Genomic DNA, 23,087 nt, shown 5'->3' with positions numbered 1-23,087 from the left:
TCAGTATAGAGGACGCATTCAATTGGTAATTGGACACCACTAGACTGGGGGGGATAAAAATTTGGGGAAAAAAGAGAGGAAAAAATATATATATAAAAAAAAAACACTTGAGTTAAATCAGAATTAAACTTGACCTAATCAAATTATTATACTGTAATTTATAAGGAGTTGAGTTAAAATAAAGAGTTATAAGGAGTTAAAAGACATCTGCCAGCCAATCAGAAACGAGGATTTTTGGTGCCCTTTGCACTGGAAGCAAAATTTGAGAAGTACAACCTTGAGACTTGTCTTGCCGTAGACTGGTCCTCTGATTTATTAAATTTCAAAAGCCAGTTTGAAGTTTATATCAAAGCTTCTGATTTTCCCCTCACCAGAGCGTTCACGATCAAGCAGCTCTTCCTTCTACCTCTGCTTCTCCTTTGCTCGTTTGAATTCCTGGCTACATTACGGGTGTCTTTTAACACTCATATAATGTGCATTCCAGTCGGCTTACCTTGTTTCTTTCATTCTGTCGATTTCTTTTCTATTACTCCTGTCTTTCTTTTCTTCCTTTTTTTTCTCTCTCTTGCCCTGACTGAAAATTGGTTTTTGCCTGATGTTTGCTTTTTTTTGCCGAGTGCCGGTGGATTAGACGCACTCTATCAGGACGGAATTAAACAAACAGCTGCGGAATAATTGCGGGGGGAAATGAATTCTCGCGCGGCTGAGGGGAAAGGGCCGACGTGAGCTGCATGCACGCACGCACACACACATGCACGCACACTTACTTATTCGCATACCCTGTACCGCTCCGCTTCATCGACTTTGTGCCTGACGGGCACTCCAGGCTCGTGGGTGCGATGCCAATTTAGACAAGCGTGCCCGAGGATGCCATTCGGCTCTGCATGGCGGCTCCTCCTGCTGGGAGGAGGCAGGGTGTGTGTGTGTGCGTGTTTGAAAAAGGGGTTACAGCCCAAGTGCTCCCCAATTCAATCCCCCCCACACACACACAATTAAACTCAGCCAGTGCTGAAGAGACAGAGATGGGATCTGCCTTCATAATGGGGATTTCTGTGTGTGTGTGTCATTCAAACACCAGATTTTACAGGCTTTTATGTGCATTAACAATGTTCTGACACTATGACAGAATCATACCACATTAAGTTCTATGCCAAAAAAGTTTGTGGACACGTGACCATAAGCTTGATGGACATTAAATTGCAAAACCAAAGGCAGTAATAGCATTAAAACTTGGGTGCTGCTTAGGTGTCGGGTTTTGCTATTGGTTGGCTGGACACCTACACAGACATGATTGGCTATGTCTGAGGGAAGGTGGCTGAAGGGATTCCTCAAAGCTGCTGCAGTTGTGGCCTCTGCTGGCTGGTCAATGACGCCTGCGTAGAGACGGGTAATAATTCATGCTGGAATCAGAAAGGACCTTTCCCTAACTTTCCCTAAGCATATAGTTGATTTCATACACCTGTTTGCATATATATATATACAGTGTATCACAAAAGTGAGTACACCCCTCACATTTCTGCAGATATTTAAGTATATCTTTTCATGGGACAACACTGACAAAATGACACTTTGACACAATGAAAAGTAGTCTGTGTGCAGCTTATATAACAGTGTAAATTTATTCTTCCCTCAAAATAACTCAATATACAGCCATTAATGTCTAAACCACCGGCAACAAAAGTGAGTACACCCCTAAGTGAAAGTTCCTGAAGTGTCAATATTTTGTGTGGCCACCATTATTTCCCAGAACTGCCTTAACTTTCCTGGGCATGGAGTTTACCAGAGCTTCACAGGTTGCCACTGGAATGCTTTTCCACTCCTCCATGACGACATCACGGAGCTGGCGGATATTCGAGACTTTGCGCTCCTCCACCTTCCGCTTGAGGATGCCCCAAAGATGTTCTATTGGGTTTAGGTCTGGAGACATGCTTGGCCAGTCCATCACTTTTACCCTCAGCCTCTTCAATAAAGCAGTGGTCGTCTTAGAGGTGTGTTTGGGGTTATTATCATGCTGGAACACTGCCCTGCGACCCAGTTTCCGGAGGGAGGGGATCATGCTCTGCTTCAGTATTTCACAGTACATATTGGAGTTCATGTGTCCCTCAATGAAATGTAACTCCCCAACACCTGCTGCACTCATGCAGCCCCAGACCATGGCATTCCCACCACCATGCTTGACTGTAGGCATGACACACTTATCTTTGTACTCCTCACCTGATTGCCGCCACACATGCTTGAGACCATCTGAACCAAACAAATTAATCTTGGTCTCATCAGACCAAAGGACATGGTTCCAGTAATCCATGTCCTTTGTTGACATGTCTTCAGCAAACTGTTTGCGGGCTTTCTTGTGTAGAGACTTCAGAAGAGGCTTCCTTCTGGGGTGACAACCATGCAGACCAATTTGATGTAGTGTGCGGCGTATGGTCTGAGCACTGACAGGCTGACCCCCCACCTTTTCAATCTCTGCAGCAATGCTGACAGCACTCCTGCGCCTATCTTTCAAAGACAGCAGTTGGATGTGACGCTGAGCACGTGCACTCAGCTTCTTTGGACGACCAACGCGAGGTCTGTTCTGAGTGGACCCTGCTCTTTTAAAACACTGGATGATCTTGGCCACTGTGCTGCAGCTCAGTTTCAGGGTGTTGGCAATCTTCTTGTAGCCTTGGCCATCTTCATGTAGCGCAACAATTCGTCTTTTAAGATCCTCAGAGAGTTCTTTGCCATGAGGTGCCATGTTGGAACTTTCAGTGACCAGTATGAGAGAGTGTGAGAGCTGTACTACTAAATTGAACACACCTGCTCCCTATGCACACCTGAGACCTAGTAACACTAACAAATCACATGACATTTTGGAGGGAAAATGACAAGCAGTGCTCAATTTGGACATTTAGGGGTGTAGTCTCTTAGGGGTGTACTCACTTTTGTTGCCGGTGGTTTAGACATTAATGGCTGTATATTGAGTTATTTTGAGGGAAGAATAAATTTACACTCTTATATAAGCTGCACACAGACTACTTTTCATTGTGTCAAAGTGTCATTTTGTCAGTGTTGTCCCATGAAAAGATATACTTAAATATCTGCAGAAATGTGAGGGGTGTACTCACTTTTGTGATACACTGTATATACGTATATACAGTGTATCACAAAAGTGAGTACACCCCTCACATTTCTGCAAATATTTCATTATATCTTTTCATGGGACAACACTATAGACATGAAACTTGGATATAACTTAGAGTAGTCAGTGTACAGCTTGTATAGCAGTGTAGATTTACTGTCTTCTGAAAATAACTCAACACACAGACATTAATGTCTAAATAGCTGGCAACATAAGTGAGTACACCCCACAGTGAACATGTCCAAATTGTGCCCAAATGTGTCGTTGTCCCTCCCTGGTGTCATGTGTCAAGGTCCCAGGTGTAAATGGGGAGCAGGGCTGTTAAATTTGGTGTTTTGGTACAATTCTCTCATACTGGCCACTGGATATTCAACATGGCACCTCATGGCAAAGAACTCTCTGAGGATGTGAGAAATAGAATTGTTGCTCTCCACAAAGATGGCCTGGGCTATAAGAAGATTGCTAACACCCTAAAACTGAGCTACAGCATGGTGGCCAAGGTCATACAGCGGTTTTCCAGGACAGGTTCCACTCGGAACAGGCTTCGCCAGGGTCGACCAAAGAAGTTGAGTCCACGTGTTCGGCGTCATATCCAGAGGTTGGCTTTAAAAAATAGACACATGAGTGCTGCCAGCATTGCTGCAGAGGTTGAAGACGTGGGAGGTCAGCCTGTCAGTGCTCAGACCATACGCCGCACACTGCATCAACTCGGTCTGCATGGTCGTCATCCCAGAAGGAAGCTGACGCACAAGAAAGCCCGCAAACAGTTTGCTGAAGACAAGCAGTCCAAGAACATGGATTACTGGGATGCCCTGTGGTCTGACGAGACCAAGATAAACTTGTTTGGCTCAGATGGTGTCCAGCATGTGTGGCGGCGCCCTGGTGAGAAGTACCAAGACAACTGTATCTTGCCTACAGTCAAGCATGGTGGTGGTAGCATCATGGTCTTGGGCTGCATGAGTGTTGCTGGCACTGGGGAGCTGCAGTTCATTGAGGGAAACATGAATTCCAACATGAATGAAACATGAATTCCAACATTCTGAAACAGAGCATGATCCCCTCCCTTCGAAAACTGGGCCTCATGGCAGTTTTCCAACAGGATAACGACCCCAAACACAACCTCCAAGATGACAACTGCCTTGCTGAGGAAGCTGAAGGTAAAGGTGATGGACTAAACCCAATTGAGCACCTGTGGCGCATCCTCAAGTGGAAGGTGGAGGAGTTCAAGGTGTCTAACATCCACCAGCTCCGTGATGTCATCATTGAGGAGTGGAAGAGGATTTCAGTAGCAACCTGTGCAGCTCTGGTGAATTCCATGCCCAGGAGGGTTAAGGCAGTGCTAGATAATAATGGTGGTCACACAAAATATTGACACTTTGGGCACAATTTGGACATGTTCACTGTGGGGTGTACTCACTTATGTTGCCAGCCATTTAGACATTAATGGCTGTGTGTTGAGTTATTTTCAGAAGACAGTAAATCTACACTGCTATACAAGTTGTACACTGACTACTCTAAGTTATATCCAAGTTTTATTTCTATAGTGTTGTCCCATGAAAAGATATAATAAAATATTTGCAGAAATGTGAGGGGTGTACTCACTTTTGTGATACACTGTATATATACAGGGTGGGCCATTTATATGGATACACCTAAATAAAATGGGAATGGTTGGTGATGTTAACTTCCTGTTTGTGGCACATTAGTATATGGGAGGGGGAAAACTTATATATATATATTAGCGCTGTCGAAGTTAACGCGATAATAACGCATTAACGCAATCTCAATTTAACGCGATTTTAAAAAATAGTGCCGTTAACGCAAATTCTTTTTGGCCCTGTGAGTCATCCATAGTTCATGTTGAGACTTGACCGTGCACCAACGTTTTAACGTCGGACTTGCCACCGTTTGTTTCATTTGCGGTTTGTTAACATAATGTAACCGAGCATTGTAGTGATGCACTTGCTTAATAAAGAAATAAATACACGGTATATTCACAAGTTGTCGGAAGCAGAACACTTTATTAACTTCTTCTGTTACGGTACCGAATAGAGGACAGCTAGAGTCATCACTATGGAAGCCCCAAAGGGTCAAAACACACTCACAATGTTTGCTGATGGAGAAATTTTAACCTACAATCTGACATTTATACAAAGTCAAGGGTCTCTGCTGGATAGTATTACTGCCTAGTATGTGAGTGAATAAAACAACCTTACAGTTTTCTCTTGTCCCAGCAGTTTTTAACATAAGTACATTTAGCATAAAATGTGTTCACCATTTTAATTGTAACATTTCACTTAAAAATCCTTGTTTTCTATAACATTTACACAGATTTTTTTTAAATGCGATTAATCGCGATTAACTATAGGAGTTCAAATTTTTTGTCTTTTTTTTTTAACACAGAAAATAATTCAAAATAATTCATTTGGTGTCTGATGAAAAGGTGTTTGAACCACCGGACAAAAGCTATTAAGCAAATATCAACACATAATTGCTAATATGATAAAGCATGTTAGTTATTTTTAAAATAATTGCATTCATTTTTATTTATTTATTTTTTATTTTAGTTTTTATGCGTTTTTTCCCTTTTTTTCTCCCGACTTTTAGCGCGTCCAATTGCCCGATTGCGTCATGCTTCCTCTCCACTAATGCCGGCCCCGGCTCTGATTTGAGGAGAACGAAGCTAACCCACACCCCCTCCGACACGTGTGCAGCAGCCATATGCTTCTTTTCACCTGCACTGAACGAGATCAGCTGCGTATCAGCTCTGTGGAGAGACACACCCTTATCCGCACTCTTTTCCCCGCCTCTGTGCAGGCGCCATCAACCAGCCAGCAGAGGTCGTAGTTGCATTCGTTATGAGAGAGTCCCTATCCGGCTTGATGCCCCGCCCCTATATGAACAACAGGTCAATCGTTGTTCATGAGGCTGCTCAGCCCAGCCGGCAGGCAGAGCCGAGACTCGATACGACGATTCAAGATTCCAGCTTTGGTGTCAGCGTGTGTTTTTACCGCTGCGCCACCTGAGTGGCTATTGCATTAATTTTACATTCGTTGTATGCTTAATATTATTGGGGCGACACTAATAAACAAACATGTTAAGCTAATAAGAAGAAGGCTGTCAGTTATTTTTCAAATAATTGCTTTAATTTAATAGCACCATTACCATGATTAATACAATTTTGCTCAATTTTACTAATTATTTATATTATTATTGTTATTGTTTTCTTCCCTCTGTTCTGCTATTGTTACATGTTTTCTCATGAAACACCTTATTCAAATCAATCAGAAATAATAAAATCAAATGTTTTTGTTGTTTTTTGTTTTGTTCATGTTTACAACATCACCAGGAAAAGTACAGTCCGATTTCTCTCCTCCTTCAGAACATCAGTGTTTACTTCACAGTTTTAATATGCTTCATGTTCCTTTCTGATTTCAGGATACGTTTGGGAAGGTGCTGGCGATAGAGAAACATCAGGACAAGTTGAGAAACAAAGGACTTTTTACCCTTGACACCAAACAGATGTGAGTACCACGTACAAAAAGTGCCTGAACTCAAAAATTAATAACATAAATGGTGGAAAAGTTCTCAAGTTTGCTGCTAATTATAGAAGTTCTCTGTATGGATGTATAAAATATATAACTCAGCCAAAAACCTAGCATTAGAATAGGACAGTTAAAGAGACGATGTGATTGGTCAGTATTACTGTCATTTGAAATTTGGCTCAAACCCTCTGAGAATGTATAAGTGGCCTGACTTCCTTCTACCAGCAGAGGGCGACAGTGGGGCTTCTTTAATCTAATTTTTCATATTCCAACAAAAATTGAATAGGTATGAAGGATTTATTTGCATAGATTTGTATATGTTTAAATGTTTATTGTTAAATTATAAGTAGATAAAATTAGAATTGATCACTTATATTACTATAATAAGGCCTGTGAGGGCCTATTGGGCCCTGAGAGTTCCTCTCTGCCTCGTAGTCACAGAGAACACATATTACAGCAGCAGTGGGAAGAATCCCCGTCCAACCTTCCCTCCTTTAAGCACAGCCAGTTGTGTTTTTTGTGGACACACTGCCAGATTGGTGCCTCTGCTGAGATTCAAACTTGATATAAGAGTATAAGTGTATAATGTGTGTGTTTGTTTTCAGCTCTTTGGCTGGAAGCCGATGGCTGTTAAAAGAGGAGCTGGAGCAGTTACTAGTGGAGAATATCTCCGACCATGACGTAAGAACCAAACAGATGTTTACACACCAATTACTTCAAAGCACTTTTAAGGGAGTCAGTACTATGTTATGATATCCTAGTTTAATTTATGGACTATATCGAGAAATAATGCTAAGGTTTGAGTTTCTAAATGAATTGAAACTTCAGTTTCTACTGTTTCACATTGGAACCAAGAAGTGGAACAGCAGTGTCTCCAAAGAACCCCTGCTGTATTGAAAGCCCAACAGCTACATCATTTCCCCAAAGCACCAGAAGAGGGTCCTGTTATGAGGTCTGATTAAATGAGTTTTCCTACCTCTGTGTGTGTGTGTGTGTGTGTGTGTGTGTGTGTGTGTGTGTGTGTGTGTGTGTGTGTGTAAACAGTATGCTCGGTTCATCCAGCTGATGGAGAGGCTCTTGTCTCAACCCTACTGTTCCATGGAGGAGGAGTTTGTGCAGCAATACCGTCGACAACTGGAGGTTCAGTCCAGCAAGCAGGAGATCCCCGCTCTCCAGCACAGTGAGGACGGAGTGGCCTTCAGCCAGGCTGACGGTACGACACCAAAGGAACTTTTCAGTTACACTGATCAGCCATAACATTAAAACCGCCTTCTTGTTTCTACACTCACTGTCCATTTTATCAGCTCCACTTACCATATAGGAGCACTTCCAAAAACCTTTTTAGCCTGTTTCACCCTGTTCTTCAATGGTCAGGACCCCCACAGGACCACCACAGAGCAGATATTATTTAGGTGGTGGATCATTCTCAGCACTGCAGTGACACTGACATGGTGGTGGTGTGTTAGTGTGTGTTGTGCTGGTATGAGTGGATCAGACTCTGCTGGTTTTTAAATACCATGTCCACTCACTGTCCACTCTATTAGACACTCCTACCTAGTTGGTCCACCTTGTAGATGTAAAGTCAGAGACGATCGCTCATCTATTGCTGCTGATTGAGTCGGTCATCTTCTAGACCTTCATCAGTGGTCACAGGACGCTGCCCACGGGGCGCTGTTGGCTGGATATTATTGGTTGGTGGACTATTCTCAGTCCAGCAGTGACAGTGAGGTGTTTAAAAACTCCAGCAGCGCTGCTGTGTCTTATCCACTCATACCAGCACAACACAGACCATCACCATGTCAGTGTCACTGCAGTGCTGAGAATGATCCACCACCCAAATAATACCTGTTCTGTAGTGGTCCTGACTGTACCTAACAGCATGAAAGGGGGCTAACAAAGCATGCTGATAAACAGATGGATTACAGTCAGTAATTGTAGAACTTCAAAGTGCTTCTATATGGTAAGTGGAGATGATAAAATGGACAGTGAGTGAAGAAACAAGTAAGTAAGTAAGTAAGTAAGTAAATTTTATTAATAAAGCACTCTTAAAACAACTTACGTTGACCAAAGTGCTGTACATCGAATAAGCATACATAACACAACATTATATTAAAAAAAAAAAAGTAAAAACCAAATAAAAATACAGAGTAAGAGACAAAATAAAACAAATACAAATAGACTAAACAATTAAAATTAACACAGCTCCTCACTGTTCAAATGCCAGCTTATAAAGGTATGTTTTTAGGAGTGATTTAAAAACAGCGGCCGAAGGTGCTTGTCGAATATTAGGAGGTAGAGTGTTCCATAGCCTCGGAGCATAAACTGCATATGCACGATCACCTTTTAGCTTCAAACGAGCCCTAGGAACAGTCAACAAATTCTGAGTGGCTGATCTTAAAGATCGCTGTGCGGTTGCGGGAGAAAGCATACCACTGAGATAAGCCGGGGCTTGACCATTAAGCGCTTTAAAAACAAATAAAAGCACTTTAAAATGAATCCTGTGCTGAACAGGCAGCCAATGTAGTGAGGCAAGGACTGGTGTAATATGGTTTCTTTTCTTGGTATTAGTCAGTAACCTTGCTGCTGCATTCTGGACTACCTGCAAGCGCTGCAACAGAGACTGACTAATCCCAATATACAGAGAATTACAGTAGTCAATTCTTGCAGAAATGAATGCATGAATAACTTTTTCCAGGTCAGAATAGCAGAGAAAATGCTTAATCTTCGCAATATTTCTGTGCTGGAAGAAGCTATTCCTTACCACAGAGTTGATTTGTTTATCAAATCGGAGGTCAGAGTCAAAGATAACACCAAGATTTCTCACAGATGTTTTGACATATGTAGACAAGTGACCAAGGTTATTGGAGACACTATTGATGTGATGAGGACCCCCAAAAACGATAACCTCTGACTTGCTTTCATTCAGCTGAAGAAAATTGTCAGCCATCCACCTCTTTATGTCCTCAAGACAACTGCTAAGAGATGTTAACGAGCCATTGTCATTCGGTCTAATGGGAAGATAAAGCTGTATGTCATCAGCATACAGGTGAAAGCTGACATTGTGCTTCCTAATTATTTGACCCAATGGCAGCATATAGAGAGAAAAAAGGAGGGGCCCTAGTATGGACCCTTGTGGAACACCACAAGAGACATCAGCAGAAGAAGAGAAATAGCTGCTAATATTCACTGAAAAGGTTCTATTTTTAAAATAAGATATGAACCAATTCAGGGCCTCTCCCTGTAACCCCACCCACTTTTCCAGGCGACCAACAAGTATGTCATGGTCAACAGTATCAAAAGCAGAACTAAGGTCCAATAAAATGAGGATGGCACAATTTCCCTCATCAACAGTACGTAGCAAGTCATTTGTCACCTTCAGAAGAGCAGATTCAGTGCTGTGCATAGACTTAAAGGCAGATTGAAAAATCTCAAAAATACCATCTCTACTCAAAAATGGTAAAAGCTGAGAATATACAACCTTTTCCAGTAATTTAGCCAAGAATGGTAATTTAGAAATCGGCCTATAGTTACTAACCACTGTAGCATCAAGATTATGCTTTTTGAGCAGAGGTGTAACTACAGCATGTTTAAAGCATGCTGGAACAGTACCAGTGGCTAGGGAAGTATTAATGATATCCAGGACAAAAGGTCCTAATATATCAAATGTCTCCCTAACTATCTGTGGGGGCATCACATCAAGTGGGGAGGTTGTTGGCTTTGTTTTCAGCACCAAATCTGTTAATTCGGAGATTGAAACAGCCTCAAACTTTTCAAACACACCTGGGCACGGCGGTGGAAGTGGAGAATCTATACCCAAGTAAGTAATGCCAGACCTAACTGTTTCAGTTTTTTCCACAAAAAAGTTTAAAAACTCTTCACATACTCTAGGAGAAGGAACATTTCCAACTTCGGGTGATGATTTAAGTAAAGAATTTATTGTACTGAACAGTACTTTAGGTCTGTTGTAATTTTTGGCAATTATGCTTGAAAAGTAAACAAGGAGGTGGTTTTAATGTTATGGCTGATCGGTGTATATTAGTGCTTTGTAGCTTGTCTGCACACACACACACATACCACAGTAGTAGACATCCTCACCAAAGCCAGTGCATTATGGAAGCAACAATACCAAATCATGTTCATACCCTGGGCTATTATGGGATTACAGGAAATGAACATGCAGTTAGCACTGCTAAAAGCACTTAAAGAAAAAACATCAACCTCATACTAAAAACCTCCATTACAGACAGATGGCAAACAGAATGGAATAAAGAAATAAACCACAAGCTTTATGAAATCCCCATCATTAGAAAAATACAAGCACAAAAATTAATAACACAAGAATATTTTACATTAGATGCCTTAGAAAACATCCCAACCAACCACCTGCTCCTGTTAGAGGTCACCACAGTAGATCATTTATTTCCATCTTTTATTTAAATTTTCACTTGTGGCCGCTCAGGTGGCGCAGCGGTAAAGTACGCTAGCTCACCAGAGTTGGGTTTTTAGATGCATCGTATCGAAACTCAGCTCTACCTTTCTGACTGGGTTGGGCGGCAGTATGAACAACGTTTGGCTGTTGTTCAGGGCTTAGGGGTAGAGTCAGAGCATGGGTCCTCATAACTGGTACAACTGCGGCCCCTGCTGGTTGACTGACGGCGCCTGCACAGGGCTGAGGAATAACATTGAGGGGGGTGTGACCCTCCGTGCGCAGTGTATGAACTCGGCTCGTGCAGGTGAAAAATGCAGGCTGTACTGATTGCGTGCCGGAGGGGGCAAAGGGTCGAATCAGTATAGGGGACATAATCAGGGTAATTGGACACGACTAGAATGGGGATAAAATGTTGGGGGGAAAAAAGTGGGAAAAAATTGATAATAAAAAAAAAAATTTCACTTGTGAATTCGTTGCCGCTTGCACAATCCCTGATCTGATCAAGGAGAGCCGTATCACCACACGGCCCCTCTGACACGTGTCCAATTTCTGGCCGCTTCTTATCACCTGCCAGAACGACGATCTCCAGCAGTAACAAAGACTTGAGAAATAATTGGTATAAAAAAAGCGCATTTAAGAACAGCACTTGACAAGGACGATAGACTGACATGAGACTGATATGTCAGCACAGCATTAAACAACTAAATAAATAAACATCACCCACCAGTGTTGAGTTCCCACACAGAGCTGTATCGTGTACCACACTGTATTTCAGGTGTTAGACCGCGGCACCCGAGTGGCCAGTATTTAACATTTGTGAAAAGCATTCGATTTGTGCTTTGGCATTAAACAATCTTATTAAAAACAGAGAAAAATGAATAGAAGAGTAAAAAATATATAAATTGCAGTTGCATTGACAATATAGTGATTTATCAAGACAACCATAATGTACAAGCATTCAGATGTATGCAGACTTTTGACTTCAACTGTACTTACGGCTTCAGATGTCTCTTTTATTTATCTGTCTGCTGCAGGAAGGAGAAAATCTTCTAATGCCAGCATCACACTCAGAGACCGGGGCTCTGGTCGCATCATCATCAATGGAAAGAATTATCTTCAGTACTTCCCTATACTGCAGGACAGGTGAGAAAAAGTGTCTGTGCATATGCCAGTGTAGGTATGTCTAAGCCTGTGTACTGTTTGTGTCTGTGTAGGTGTACAAGTGACAGTGTAGGTGTACAAGTCTGTGCCTACACTTGCGTACATGTGCCTGTGTCTGTGCCTACGCCTGTGTACATGTGCCTGTGTCTACACCTACGTGAGCCTGTGTCTGTGCCTACACCTGTGTACGTGTGTCTGTGCCTACACCTGTGTACATGTCTGTGCCTACACCCGTGTACATGTCTGTGCCTACACCTGTGTACGTGTCTGTGCCTACACCTGTGTACGTGTCTGTGCCTACACCTGTGTACGTGTCTGTGCCTACACCTGTGTACGTGTCTGTGCCTACACCTGTGTACGTGTCTGTGCCTACACCTGTGTTCATGTGCCTGTGTCTGTGTCTACACCTGTGTACGTGTGCCTGTGCCTACACCTGTGTACGTGTGCCTGTGCCTACGCCTGTGTACGTGTGCCTGTGCCTACGCCTGTGTACGTGTGCCTGTGCCTACGCCTGTGTACGTGTGCCTGTGCGTACACCTGTGTACGTGTGCCTGTGTCTATACATGTGCCTGTGCCTACACCTGTGTACGTGTGCCTGTGCCTACACCTGTGTATGTGTGCCTGTGTCTGTACATGTGTCTGTGCGTACACCTGTGTACGTGTTCCTATGTCTGTGCCTACACCTGTGTACGTGTGCCTGTGTCTGCCCACACCTGTGTACATGTGCTTGTGCTGGTGCAACGTGTACAAATGTATGTGCCTGTTTAGTTTTTAGAGACTAGCGGGCATTTTTTTTGAGATTCTTTAAACAGTACTGATGTTAAAAGTGACCATGCCCATAAGGGGAGCCAATTTAATGTTAAGGCAAAGGCTGCTCATTAGTAAACATACAGGTCTAGCAATCAAAAGGATGCTGGTTCTAGTCCCACCTTTGGACTCTAACAATGTTTGTAACCCGTAATTGATTGGATTGTAATCGCTCGTAAGTGTTGTAGGTCATTTTGGGTAAAAGCATCTGCTAAATGCAGTAAATATTTCTAGGCCAGCAATGAAAGATGACCAACAAGATCATGGTCAAGTGTCCAAATATTTGTGGCCATACGGCTTATCACTATTAATAAAAATGCATTCTATATTATACATAACTGTAAGGCATAATGAATTTGAGTTTTAGTTAATGTTATTTATAATCAGATCCACAGACCATTTAAATTATAAACACTAATGAAAGGACATGTCCAAATCTTGTCTTTTTACTGTTTAGTATTCTAATACTAAAGCCTCAAGCAGAAAATGTCCATATGCAGCAGTGTTTTTTTCTCTTTACACTGCTGAACTTTTCCTCGTTTATTCTCAGAGGAAGGTTAATTACAAGGCTGAGTGAGTAGTACGATGGGTCTTATCACACAGCAAACGATAGGTAACGTTTCCTCAGTGTCAGGACTCTGAGCTCATGTCTCCCATACAGTGCACACCATTAAGTTAAAAGTATACATTCACTTGTGATGGACATGTAGTGTGTCATGGCTGTTTAAAGATTATTTCTGTGATTCTGTTCAGTTTTTTGACTAAATAATTGATTGACATACTCATTTTTCCCCTGCTTGGCTTATTGTGGGGCCGTTGAGGATTAACTCCTTACTTAGGGTCCAGCCTACTTAAAAGGCTAAATTTGTTCTGAGCCATTCAGAAGTGGTCTTGCTTAAGTGCACATAAGTTTCACATCGTGGTCGGATGATCCCCACTACTGGCAGGTTGCCACTGTTGGCCAGTTGTAGCCTAGCAGTTAAGGTACTGGACTAGTAAGCAAAAAGTTTGCTGGTTCAAACCCCACTTCTGCCAGGTTACCACTGTTGGGCCCTTGAGCAAGGCCCTTAACCCTCAATTGCTTAGACTGTATACTGTAAGTCACTTTGGACAAAAGCATCTGCTAAATGCTGAAAATGTAAATGACTAAGCATTCGACCCAACAGTGGCTGCATGGCAGAATTTGGAATCAAACCCAAAACCTTCCAGTTGGTAACCCACAGCTTGACCCCCTAGGCTACCACTGTACCAGTAGCCTAGTATCTACACACCATCCAGAGCAAAGCATGCACACACCATCCCATACCCACCACCATGTTTAACTTGTAATATGATGTTCCAATTGTGCAATACTGTGCAGTTGTATCCTAACGGTTAAGGTACTGGCTTAATAATCAGAAGGTTGCTGGTTCAAGCCCTACCACCGCCAGGTTGCCACTGTTGGGCCCTTGAGCAAGGCCCTCATTTGCTTAGACTGTGTACTGTAAGTATCTTTGGATAATGTCAATTCAAATGTAAATATAGACTTATGTCTTGCGATTTTCAGTATATCAGGGCTCCTGGGCAATGATAAAGCTGATCATGCATCAAAAAAGCCACAGGTGTGCCAAGAGTAAAACATCAAATACCACCAATGGACATTGAACCTATAATAAACATACACCGATCAGCCAAAACCACCTCCTTGTTTCTAAACTCACTGTCCATTTTTTCAGCTTCACTTACCATATAGAAGTATGTAGCACTTTGTAGTTTTACAATTACTGACTGTGGTCCATCTGTTTCTCTGCATGCTTTGTTAGCCCCCTTTCACTCTGTTCTTCAATGGTCAGGACTCTCCCAGGACCACCACAGAGTAGGTATTATTTGGGTGGTGGGTCATTCTGAGCACTGCAGTCACATGTGTGTGTCGTGCTGGTATGAGTGGATCAGACACAGCAGTGCTGATGGAGTTTTTAAACACCTCACTGTAACTGCTGGACTGACAATAGTCCATCAACCAAAATATATCCAGCCAACAGTGCCCTGTGGACAGCGTCCTGTGACCACTGATGAAGGTCTAGAAGATGACCAACTCAAACAGCAGCAATAGATGAGCGATCGTCTCTGACTTTACATCTACAAGGTGGACCAACAAAGTAGGAGTGTCTTATAGAGTGGACAGTGAGTGGACTCGGTATTTAAAAACTCCAGCAGCGCTGCTGTGTCTGATCCACTCATACCAGCACAACACACACTAACACACCACCACCATGGCAGTGTCACTGCAGTGCTGAGAATGATCCACCACCTAAATAATACTCTGTGGGGTCCTGACCATTGAAGAACAGGACGGAAGCAGGCTAAAAAAGTATGTAGAGAAACAGATGGACCACAGTCAGTAATTGTAGAACTATAAAGTGCTTCTATATGGTAAGTGGAGCTGATGAAAAGGACAGTGAGTGTAGAAACAAGGAGGTGCTTTTAATGTTATGGCTGATTGAAGTATATATTAAGGGCAAATGGCTGGCCATTTCAACAATCTATTTCACAGGTTCATCTCTATTTCCCTCTTTGTTTATTTCCATACCACTTAAATATTTAATATGCATTAAAAAAAAAGTAAATTGACAATGAAGAGAAATACGAACCTTTATATATTTTTCTTTTTCAGAGAGCAGCTGATGTTCCCACTTCACTTTGTGGACATGTTGGGAAGGTTTGATGTGGAGGCCACTGTGGAAGGCGGTGGACACTCTTCTCAGGCTGGTGCTCTGAGGCTGGCAATTTCACGTGCATTGCTTAGTTTTGTTTCTAGTAAAGATGTAGAGTTCATGAGGCAAGGTGAGTAAAATATGCACACAACACATACTGTATAAACACTACAATTCTGGAATATTTGTCATCTTTGGTCATGATGGGTAAACGGTTACACTTATTCTGATGGCCCTCTTTGGTCAGAAGGCAAAAATACAAATTAATCAGTTGGATACGACTAAAATGGGAGGGAAATGAACTTTTCTTTGCATAACTTGAAGTCTAAGAACACTGAGTCTTTTTGTTTTGACCAATTGACTTTCACTCAAACACATACACTATATGGACAAAAGTGTTGGGACACCAAACCATATGCTTGTAGGGCATTCCATTCCAAAACCATGGGCATTAATTTATTTTGTGAAGATAACAGCCTGCACTTATTGCTGAGGCTGAAGTGTGTCTATGTCTAAGTAAATTGGTGCCCCTTCAGTTGAAAGAGCTTTTGTAAAATCAGGCAATAATGCTGACCTGACTCGCAATTGACATTCCAATTCATCCCAAGGGTGTTCAGTGGAGTTGAGACTAGGACTCTGTGCAGAATATATATCGTAGCAGTTCACTAAACACTTCCAAATACTCAAGGGTTCTGATAATGTTGACCACAAGTACATGTTCCTAACAAATGTATATACACTAATCAGCCATAACATTAAAACCACCTCCATGTTTCTACACACACTGTCCATTTTATCAGCTCCACCATATAGGGCGGCACGGTGGCTAAGTGGGTAGCACTGTCGCCTCACAGCAAGAAGGTCCTGGGTTCGAACCCCAGGTGGGGTCCTTTCTGTGTGGAGTTTGCATGTTCTCCCTGTGTATGCGTGGGTTTCCTCCGGGAGCTCCGGTTTCCTCCCACAGTCCAAAGACATGCAAGTGAGGTGAATTGGAGATACAAAATTGTCCATGACTGTGTTCGATGTAACCTTGTGAACTGATGAACCTTGTGTGATGAGTAACTTACCGTTTCTGTCATGAATGTAACCAAAGTGTAAAACATGACGTTAAAATCCTAATAAACAAACAAATCCACCATATAGAAGCACTTTATAGTTCTACAATTACTGACTGTAGTCCATCTGCATGCTTTGTTAGCCCCCTTTTATGCTGTTCTTCAATGGTCAGGACCCCCACAGGACCTCTACAGTGTAGGTATTATTTGGGTGGTGGGTCATTCTCAGCACTGGAGTGACAATGACATGGTTGTGTTGGTATGAGTGGATAAGACACAGCAATCCTTGTCACTGCTGGACTGAGAATAGCCCACCAACCAAAAATATATCCAACCAACAGCGCCCCATGGGCAGCGTCCTGTGACCACTAATGAAGGGCTAGAAGATGACCAACTCAAACAGCAGCAATCAATGAGCAATCGTCCCTGACTTTACATCTACAAGGTGGACCAACTAAGTAGGAGTGTCTAATAGAGTGGACAGTGAGTGGACACAGTATTTAAAAACTACAGCAGCACTGCTGTGTCTGATCCACTCATACCAGCACAACACACACTAACACACCACCACCATGTCATTGTCACTGCAGTGCTGAGAATGATCTACCACCTGAATAATACCTGCTCTGTGGTGGTCCTGTGGGGGTCCTGTGGGGGTCCTGACCAATGACCAGGTTAACAAAGTATGTAGAGAAATAGATGGACTACAGTCAGTAATTGTAGAACTACAAAGTGCTTCTAATGTTATGGCTGATCAGTGTATATACTTTGGCGTGTAGTTGACGATTAATTTCTCTTATCTTCTATCCTATATTGTTTCATATTGGCATATCATTTTTGTAGAGGTAATATATAACTTGAATTTCTGTTTAATATATACCTTGTTTGCATTTTGCATTTAGCTGGCCTGCTGACGTCCGACCCCAGAGTGAGAGAGAGGAAGAAGCCTGGCCAGGCTGGAGCCCGCAAGAAATTTACCTGGAAAAAGCGCTAGAAATGTAAAGCACGGTGGACCTGACTGGACTCCTCGGCATGACAGCCACAAATGTGTTTAAATACAGGTTTACTGTACAATTGCCCTCATGCTGAACCTGCACTTCTAAAATCTGCTTTTTGTGACCGATTTCATTTCATTTTTCTCTACATTATTTATGGAAAGTTGTAATCATGTGAATTGCAATAAAACCATTGTCATGAACCTCATGAAAAAAGTGTCAGTTTTTAGTGCGACGTTTTTACTAAAAGTAGAATGCTTTGTTTGGCCTCTTTTGTTATTCACACAACAGTGTGTAGCAGAAGCTATACACTCAGTTATGTCATCTACCTTTATTATTAATTCATTCTATTATTTTGTTCTACTAATGTATCCTGATCTGGGTTACGGTCCACCTAGAGTACAAGTATGTTACTGATGGGAGAAGTGCTGGATATAGAGATATAGCATAGGTTTTTAGGTGTCCCAGGTACCATAAAAGGAACTTAATAATTTAGCTATCATTTAGAGGCATTTACCTTGCCTGTCATTTAGGGCTGGGCGATTTTCACGATTAATTCGGTTAATTCGCGTGAACGTTTTCACCCGATGTTAGAATGTGACAATCGCGATTGTTTACATACTTTATATTTTAATTAAAATACCAACATGTCACGGGGCAGAAACTGACCAGACGCTCGCGGAATATAAATCAGGGAAAGTTTAATATAAAAAGGGCGAAAACAGTGTACAAAATCAGGTAGAGTCCAAAACCAGCGAAAACCAAAACAGTAAACGGAAGACAACAAGGATTATACACGGTAACGGTTAGATTCAGTAATAAGGAGCGCAAACACGATCGGCAAAACGAGACACGAACAGAAGAGTTTAATTAACATTCACTGAATCAAACACAGCCGAATTGATTAAAAACTCCGGAGACGGATTGGCTGGTAAGTAAACGCGGTCACGCCATCTGCACTTAAAAAAATCTCGGTCACGCTATCTGCACTTCGCTTTTTACTGCGCGTCTAAACCGTATTATACGGTAATACAGCTGCGAAGATGAAATAATCTCTTCACAGCTTAATATAAATTTAATATACATTACTACCGAGCTCTGATGCACATAAAGTGTAGCAGAAACAAAAGTGTGTTACAATCTATGTATAGAGCAATCTAAAAAGTTAGAAATTCAGACCTCTTTTATGAAAAAAGTGTGTATTTCTTTGTGTACAGACTCCTATTTTAAGATCAATACAATGAAATTAACAAATCAAATTGTTATCAAGTTCCACTTATACAATCATGAAGAACACCTAATCTAGTACTCATAGTGTGATTTTGGGACATTTTTACTGTAGGAATTTGAAATAATGGCATGGCAAACTTATGTAAAATGTCAATTCAGTTGAATTTACTCTATATTTAAAGTACAATAAAATAAATAAATAAAATTGTTATCAAGTTCCACCCATAGAGTCATGAAGAACACTTCCTCTAGTACTCATGGTGTGATTTTGGAACAATTTCACTGTAGGAATTTGGAGTAATGTGATAACAAACTTGAGTAAAGTGTCTATTTGGTAGTGTACAGACAACTCTTTGAAGATCAATAACATTAACAAATTAAATTGTTATCCAGTTCCACCCATACAGTCATGAAGAACACTTACTCTAGTACTCATGGTGTGATTTTGGGACATTTTTACTGTAGGAATTTGAAATAATGGGATGGCAAACTTATGTAAAATGTTTATTCGGCTGTCAGACCACTATTTGAAGATCATTAAAATTAACAAATCAAATTGTCATCAAATTGTTATGCCACCCCTACATTCATAAAGAAAATGTACTTTTGTATTTATATTGTGATTTTGAGACAATTTTACTGTAGGAATTTAGAGTAACAGGATGGCAAATCTACATAAAGTGTATATTCGGTTGTGTTAAAACCACATTTTTAAATCCAATAAAAAACCTAATCATTTTGTTATCAAATGAGACCACTAGGATCATAAAGAGCACTTACTCTAGTGAGATCAATAAAATAAGCAAATCAAATTGTTATTAAATACCACCCTTACATTCATGAAGAACAATTAATCAAGTACTCGTTTTGTGATTTTTAAGACAACTTTACTGCTGAAATTTGGAATAATGGCATCACAAAATTGCATAATTGGTTTTGTATATACCTTGGGGGTCCAAAGTGTTAATGATCTGAAAATTGTGATAAACCATTAACAAATGATGAAATGAATGTAATACTACATGCTTTTAATAATGTAATATTTAATTAGTACGTGTGTAATTAAAAAATCTAATATTTATTCTTGTAACAAAAAAAAGCAGTTGATATTTAAGTATTAATGTAATATTGTCAGTTACTAATCAGTAAGCGACTGTTGCTTATAATGATATTTAATAAATTAAATCAGTAAGTAAAAAATATTTAGATATTATACTATACATAGGCAAATAAACACATTTAAAAAATCAAAGCAAAATAAAGAGCATCAATGGAATTTGTCTGTCTATAATTATTTTTATGATTATTTATGTATGAATATATCTAAATAGACATAAATATATATATATATACTGTATATATACAGTATATGTATAATATCTATATAGATATAATAAAATCAAAAAAAGAATAAAAGTTTGTTTGTTTGCGTCCAGTCGACAGTTTAAAGTTTACTCAAATAAACAAATCAAATTATTAAATGACATAACTACATTTAAAAAAAATACTATTGTACTGAATAATTAAGACTTGAATAATCAAGTCATAAATCTTTACAAATATAGTTTAATTAAATGTAAAGGAATTCAAAAAGTAGTTCTAAAACAACCAAATAGATACTTTACAAAGGTTTGCCAACACATATATATATACATAATACATATACATAATATAATTTCCTACAGCAAAATGAAACTAATATTTTTAGTACAAGAATACATCTTCTACAGAATATAGTGGTTTGACTTGATAGCAATTTAATTTGAGTATTTTATTGGACTTAAAAAATTATTCAAAACAAAACTGAATACAAACTTTACATAAGTTTGGCAAGTCATTACTCCAAATTCCTAGACTAAAATTGTCTCAAAATCATAAAATGAGTACTAGCAAACGGGTTCTTCATGAAGCTGGGTGGTGGGGGGCTCTTGATGACAATTTGATTTGCTAATTCTATTGGACTTTAAACACAATCAAATAGAGACTTTAAGTTTGCCATGTTATTATCTTAAATTCCTACAGTAAAAGTGTCCCAAAATCACAAGATACATTCTAGAGTAAGTGTAGTTTATGAATCTAGGGGTGGCATTTGATAACAATTAGATTACATTTACTTGTTAATAATTAATTAGATTACATAAACACAACCGAATAGACATTTTACACAAGTTTGTTATCACATTACTCCAAAATTCTACAGTAAATGTGTCCCAAAATCACACCATGGGGTACTAGACTAAGTGTTCTTTAATGACTGGATGGGTAGAACTTAATAACAAGTTGATTTGTTTTGTTACATTTACATTTACATAACAAGTTGATTTGTTTTGTTAATTTTATTGATCTTCAAATAGTGGTGTGTAAACAACCAAATAGACACTTTCCTCAATTTTGTTATCCATTACTCCAAATGTGTACAGTAAAATTGTCCCAAAATAACAACATGTGTACTAGTGTAAGTGTACTTAATGATAGTATGGGTGGCACTTGATAACAATTTGATTTATTAATGTTATTGGACTTTAAAAGTGGTGTAAACACAACCAAATTGACAATTTACATAAGTTTGTTATCATATTACTTCAAATTTGTACAGTAAAATTGTCCCAAAATCACACTATGTGTACTAGAGTAAGTGTACTTAATGCCAGTATGGATGAAACCTGATAACAATTAGATTTGTTAATTTTATTGATCTTCAAATAATGGTCTAAACACAACCAAATTGAAATTTTTCTTAAGTTTGACATCCCATTATTTCAAATTCCTACAGTAAAATTGTCCCAAAATCACACTATGTGTACTAGAGTAAGTGTATTTAATGACAGTATGGGTGAAACCTGATAACAACTTGATTTGTTGATTTTATTGATCTTCAAATAGTGGTCTAAACACAACTGAATTAACATTTTACATATGTTTGTAATCCCATTATTTTAAATTCCTACAGTAAAATTGTCCCAAAATCACACTATGTGTACTAGAGTAAGTGTACTTAATGACAGTATGGGTGGAACTTGATAACAATTTATATTGTTAATTTTATTGTATTTTAAATATAGTGTAAACTGAACTGAATTGACACTATACATAAGTTTGCCATGCCATTATTTCAAATTCCTACAGTAAAAATGTCCCAAACTCTCACCATAAGTACTAGAGTAAGTGTTCTTCATGACTGTATGGGTGGAACTTGAAAAAGATTTGATTTAAATATTTTATTGTATTTTAAATATAGTGTAAACTGAACTGAATTGACACTATACATAAGTTTGCCATATGACATGTGTACTAGAGTAAGTGTTCTTCATGACTGTATGAGTGGAACTTGATAACAATTTGATTTGGTAATGTTATTGGACTTCAAATGTAGTGTAAACACAACCGAATTGACATTTTACCTAAGTTTGCCATGCCATTATTTCAAATTCCTACAGTAAAATTGTCCCCAAATCACACCATGAGTACTAGAGTAAGTGTTCTTCATGACAGTATAGGTGGCACTTGATAACAATTTGATTTGTTCATTTTATTAGTCTTCAAAGAGCGGTCTGTACACAACCAAATAGACACTTTCCTCACAGTAAAAACATATGTAATGTATTTCATTAATAACAGAATAAATGCTTGTATTTAATGTAGTGGCTTTCGTGTATCAGAATACGGTAGATTATGTTTATTAATCTGTAAACAGCAGCTCTACTCTCATTAACGCTTCGGCTACCGTAAAATACTTTTTAAACGCGCAGTAAAACTTTAAGTGCAGATAGCGCGACCGAGCTTTTTTAAAGTGCAGATGGCGTGACCGCAGTGAAAGACACGAATGACATTTACTCGCGTTACAGTAATTAAGTAGTTTTTTTGTGTACTTGTACTTTTTAAAGTAGATTTTACAAGTTTTGTACTAAGAATTGTAATTCGCTACATTTTAAATCACATCCGTTACTGAGTAAAAAAAATCGCGTCTGGGAAACTGCTGCAGTGAAATCTGCGATAGGGAGTCGGATCTTTTGTCTCGGTTCCTTTTAAAGAGCCGTATGTATGTAACGAC

General features: G+C 39.8%; 1 protein-coding gene across 1 annotated transcript in view; it reads left to right on the top strand.

The window, feature by feature from the left end:
• mrps9 (mitochondrial ribosomal protein S9) overlaps positions 1-18,009 on the top strand; it is a 45,697-nt gene extending 27,688 nt beyond the window's left edge. The window contains exons 6-11 of the mRNA XM_062996815.1: positions 6,560-6,645; positions 7,272-7,347; positions 7,711-7,879; positions 12,130-12,238; positions 15,717-15,886; positions 17,714-18,009. Coding sequence (XP_062852885.1) covers positions 6,560-6,645; positions 7,272-7,347; positions 7,711-7,879; positions 12,130-12,238; positions 15,717-15,886; positions 17,714-17,805 — 702 coding nt within the window. The 3' untranslated portion in view covers positions 17,806-18,009. The remainder of the gene's footprint in view (positions 1-6,559; positions 6,646-7,271; positions 7,348-7,710; positions 7,880-12,129; positions 12,239-15,716; positions 15,887-17,713) is intronic.
• Positions 18,010-23,087: the final 5,078 nt, after the last annotated feature.

This window comes from Trichomycterus rosablanca, chromosome 6 (genome assembly GCF_030014385.1).
Source record: "Trichomycterus rosablanca isolate fTriRos1 chromosome 6, fTriRos1.hap1, whole genome shotgun sequence".
Classification (NCBI taxonomy): Eukaryota; Metazoa; Chordata; class Actinopteri; order Siluriformes; family Trichomycteridae; genus Trichomycterus; species Trichomycterus rosablanca.
This window is presented reverse-complemented; position numbering and strand designations above follow the sequence as displayed.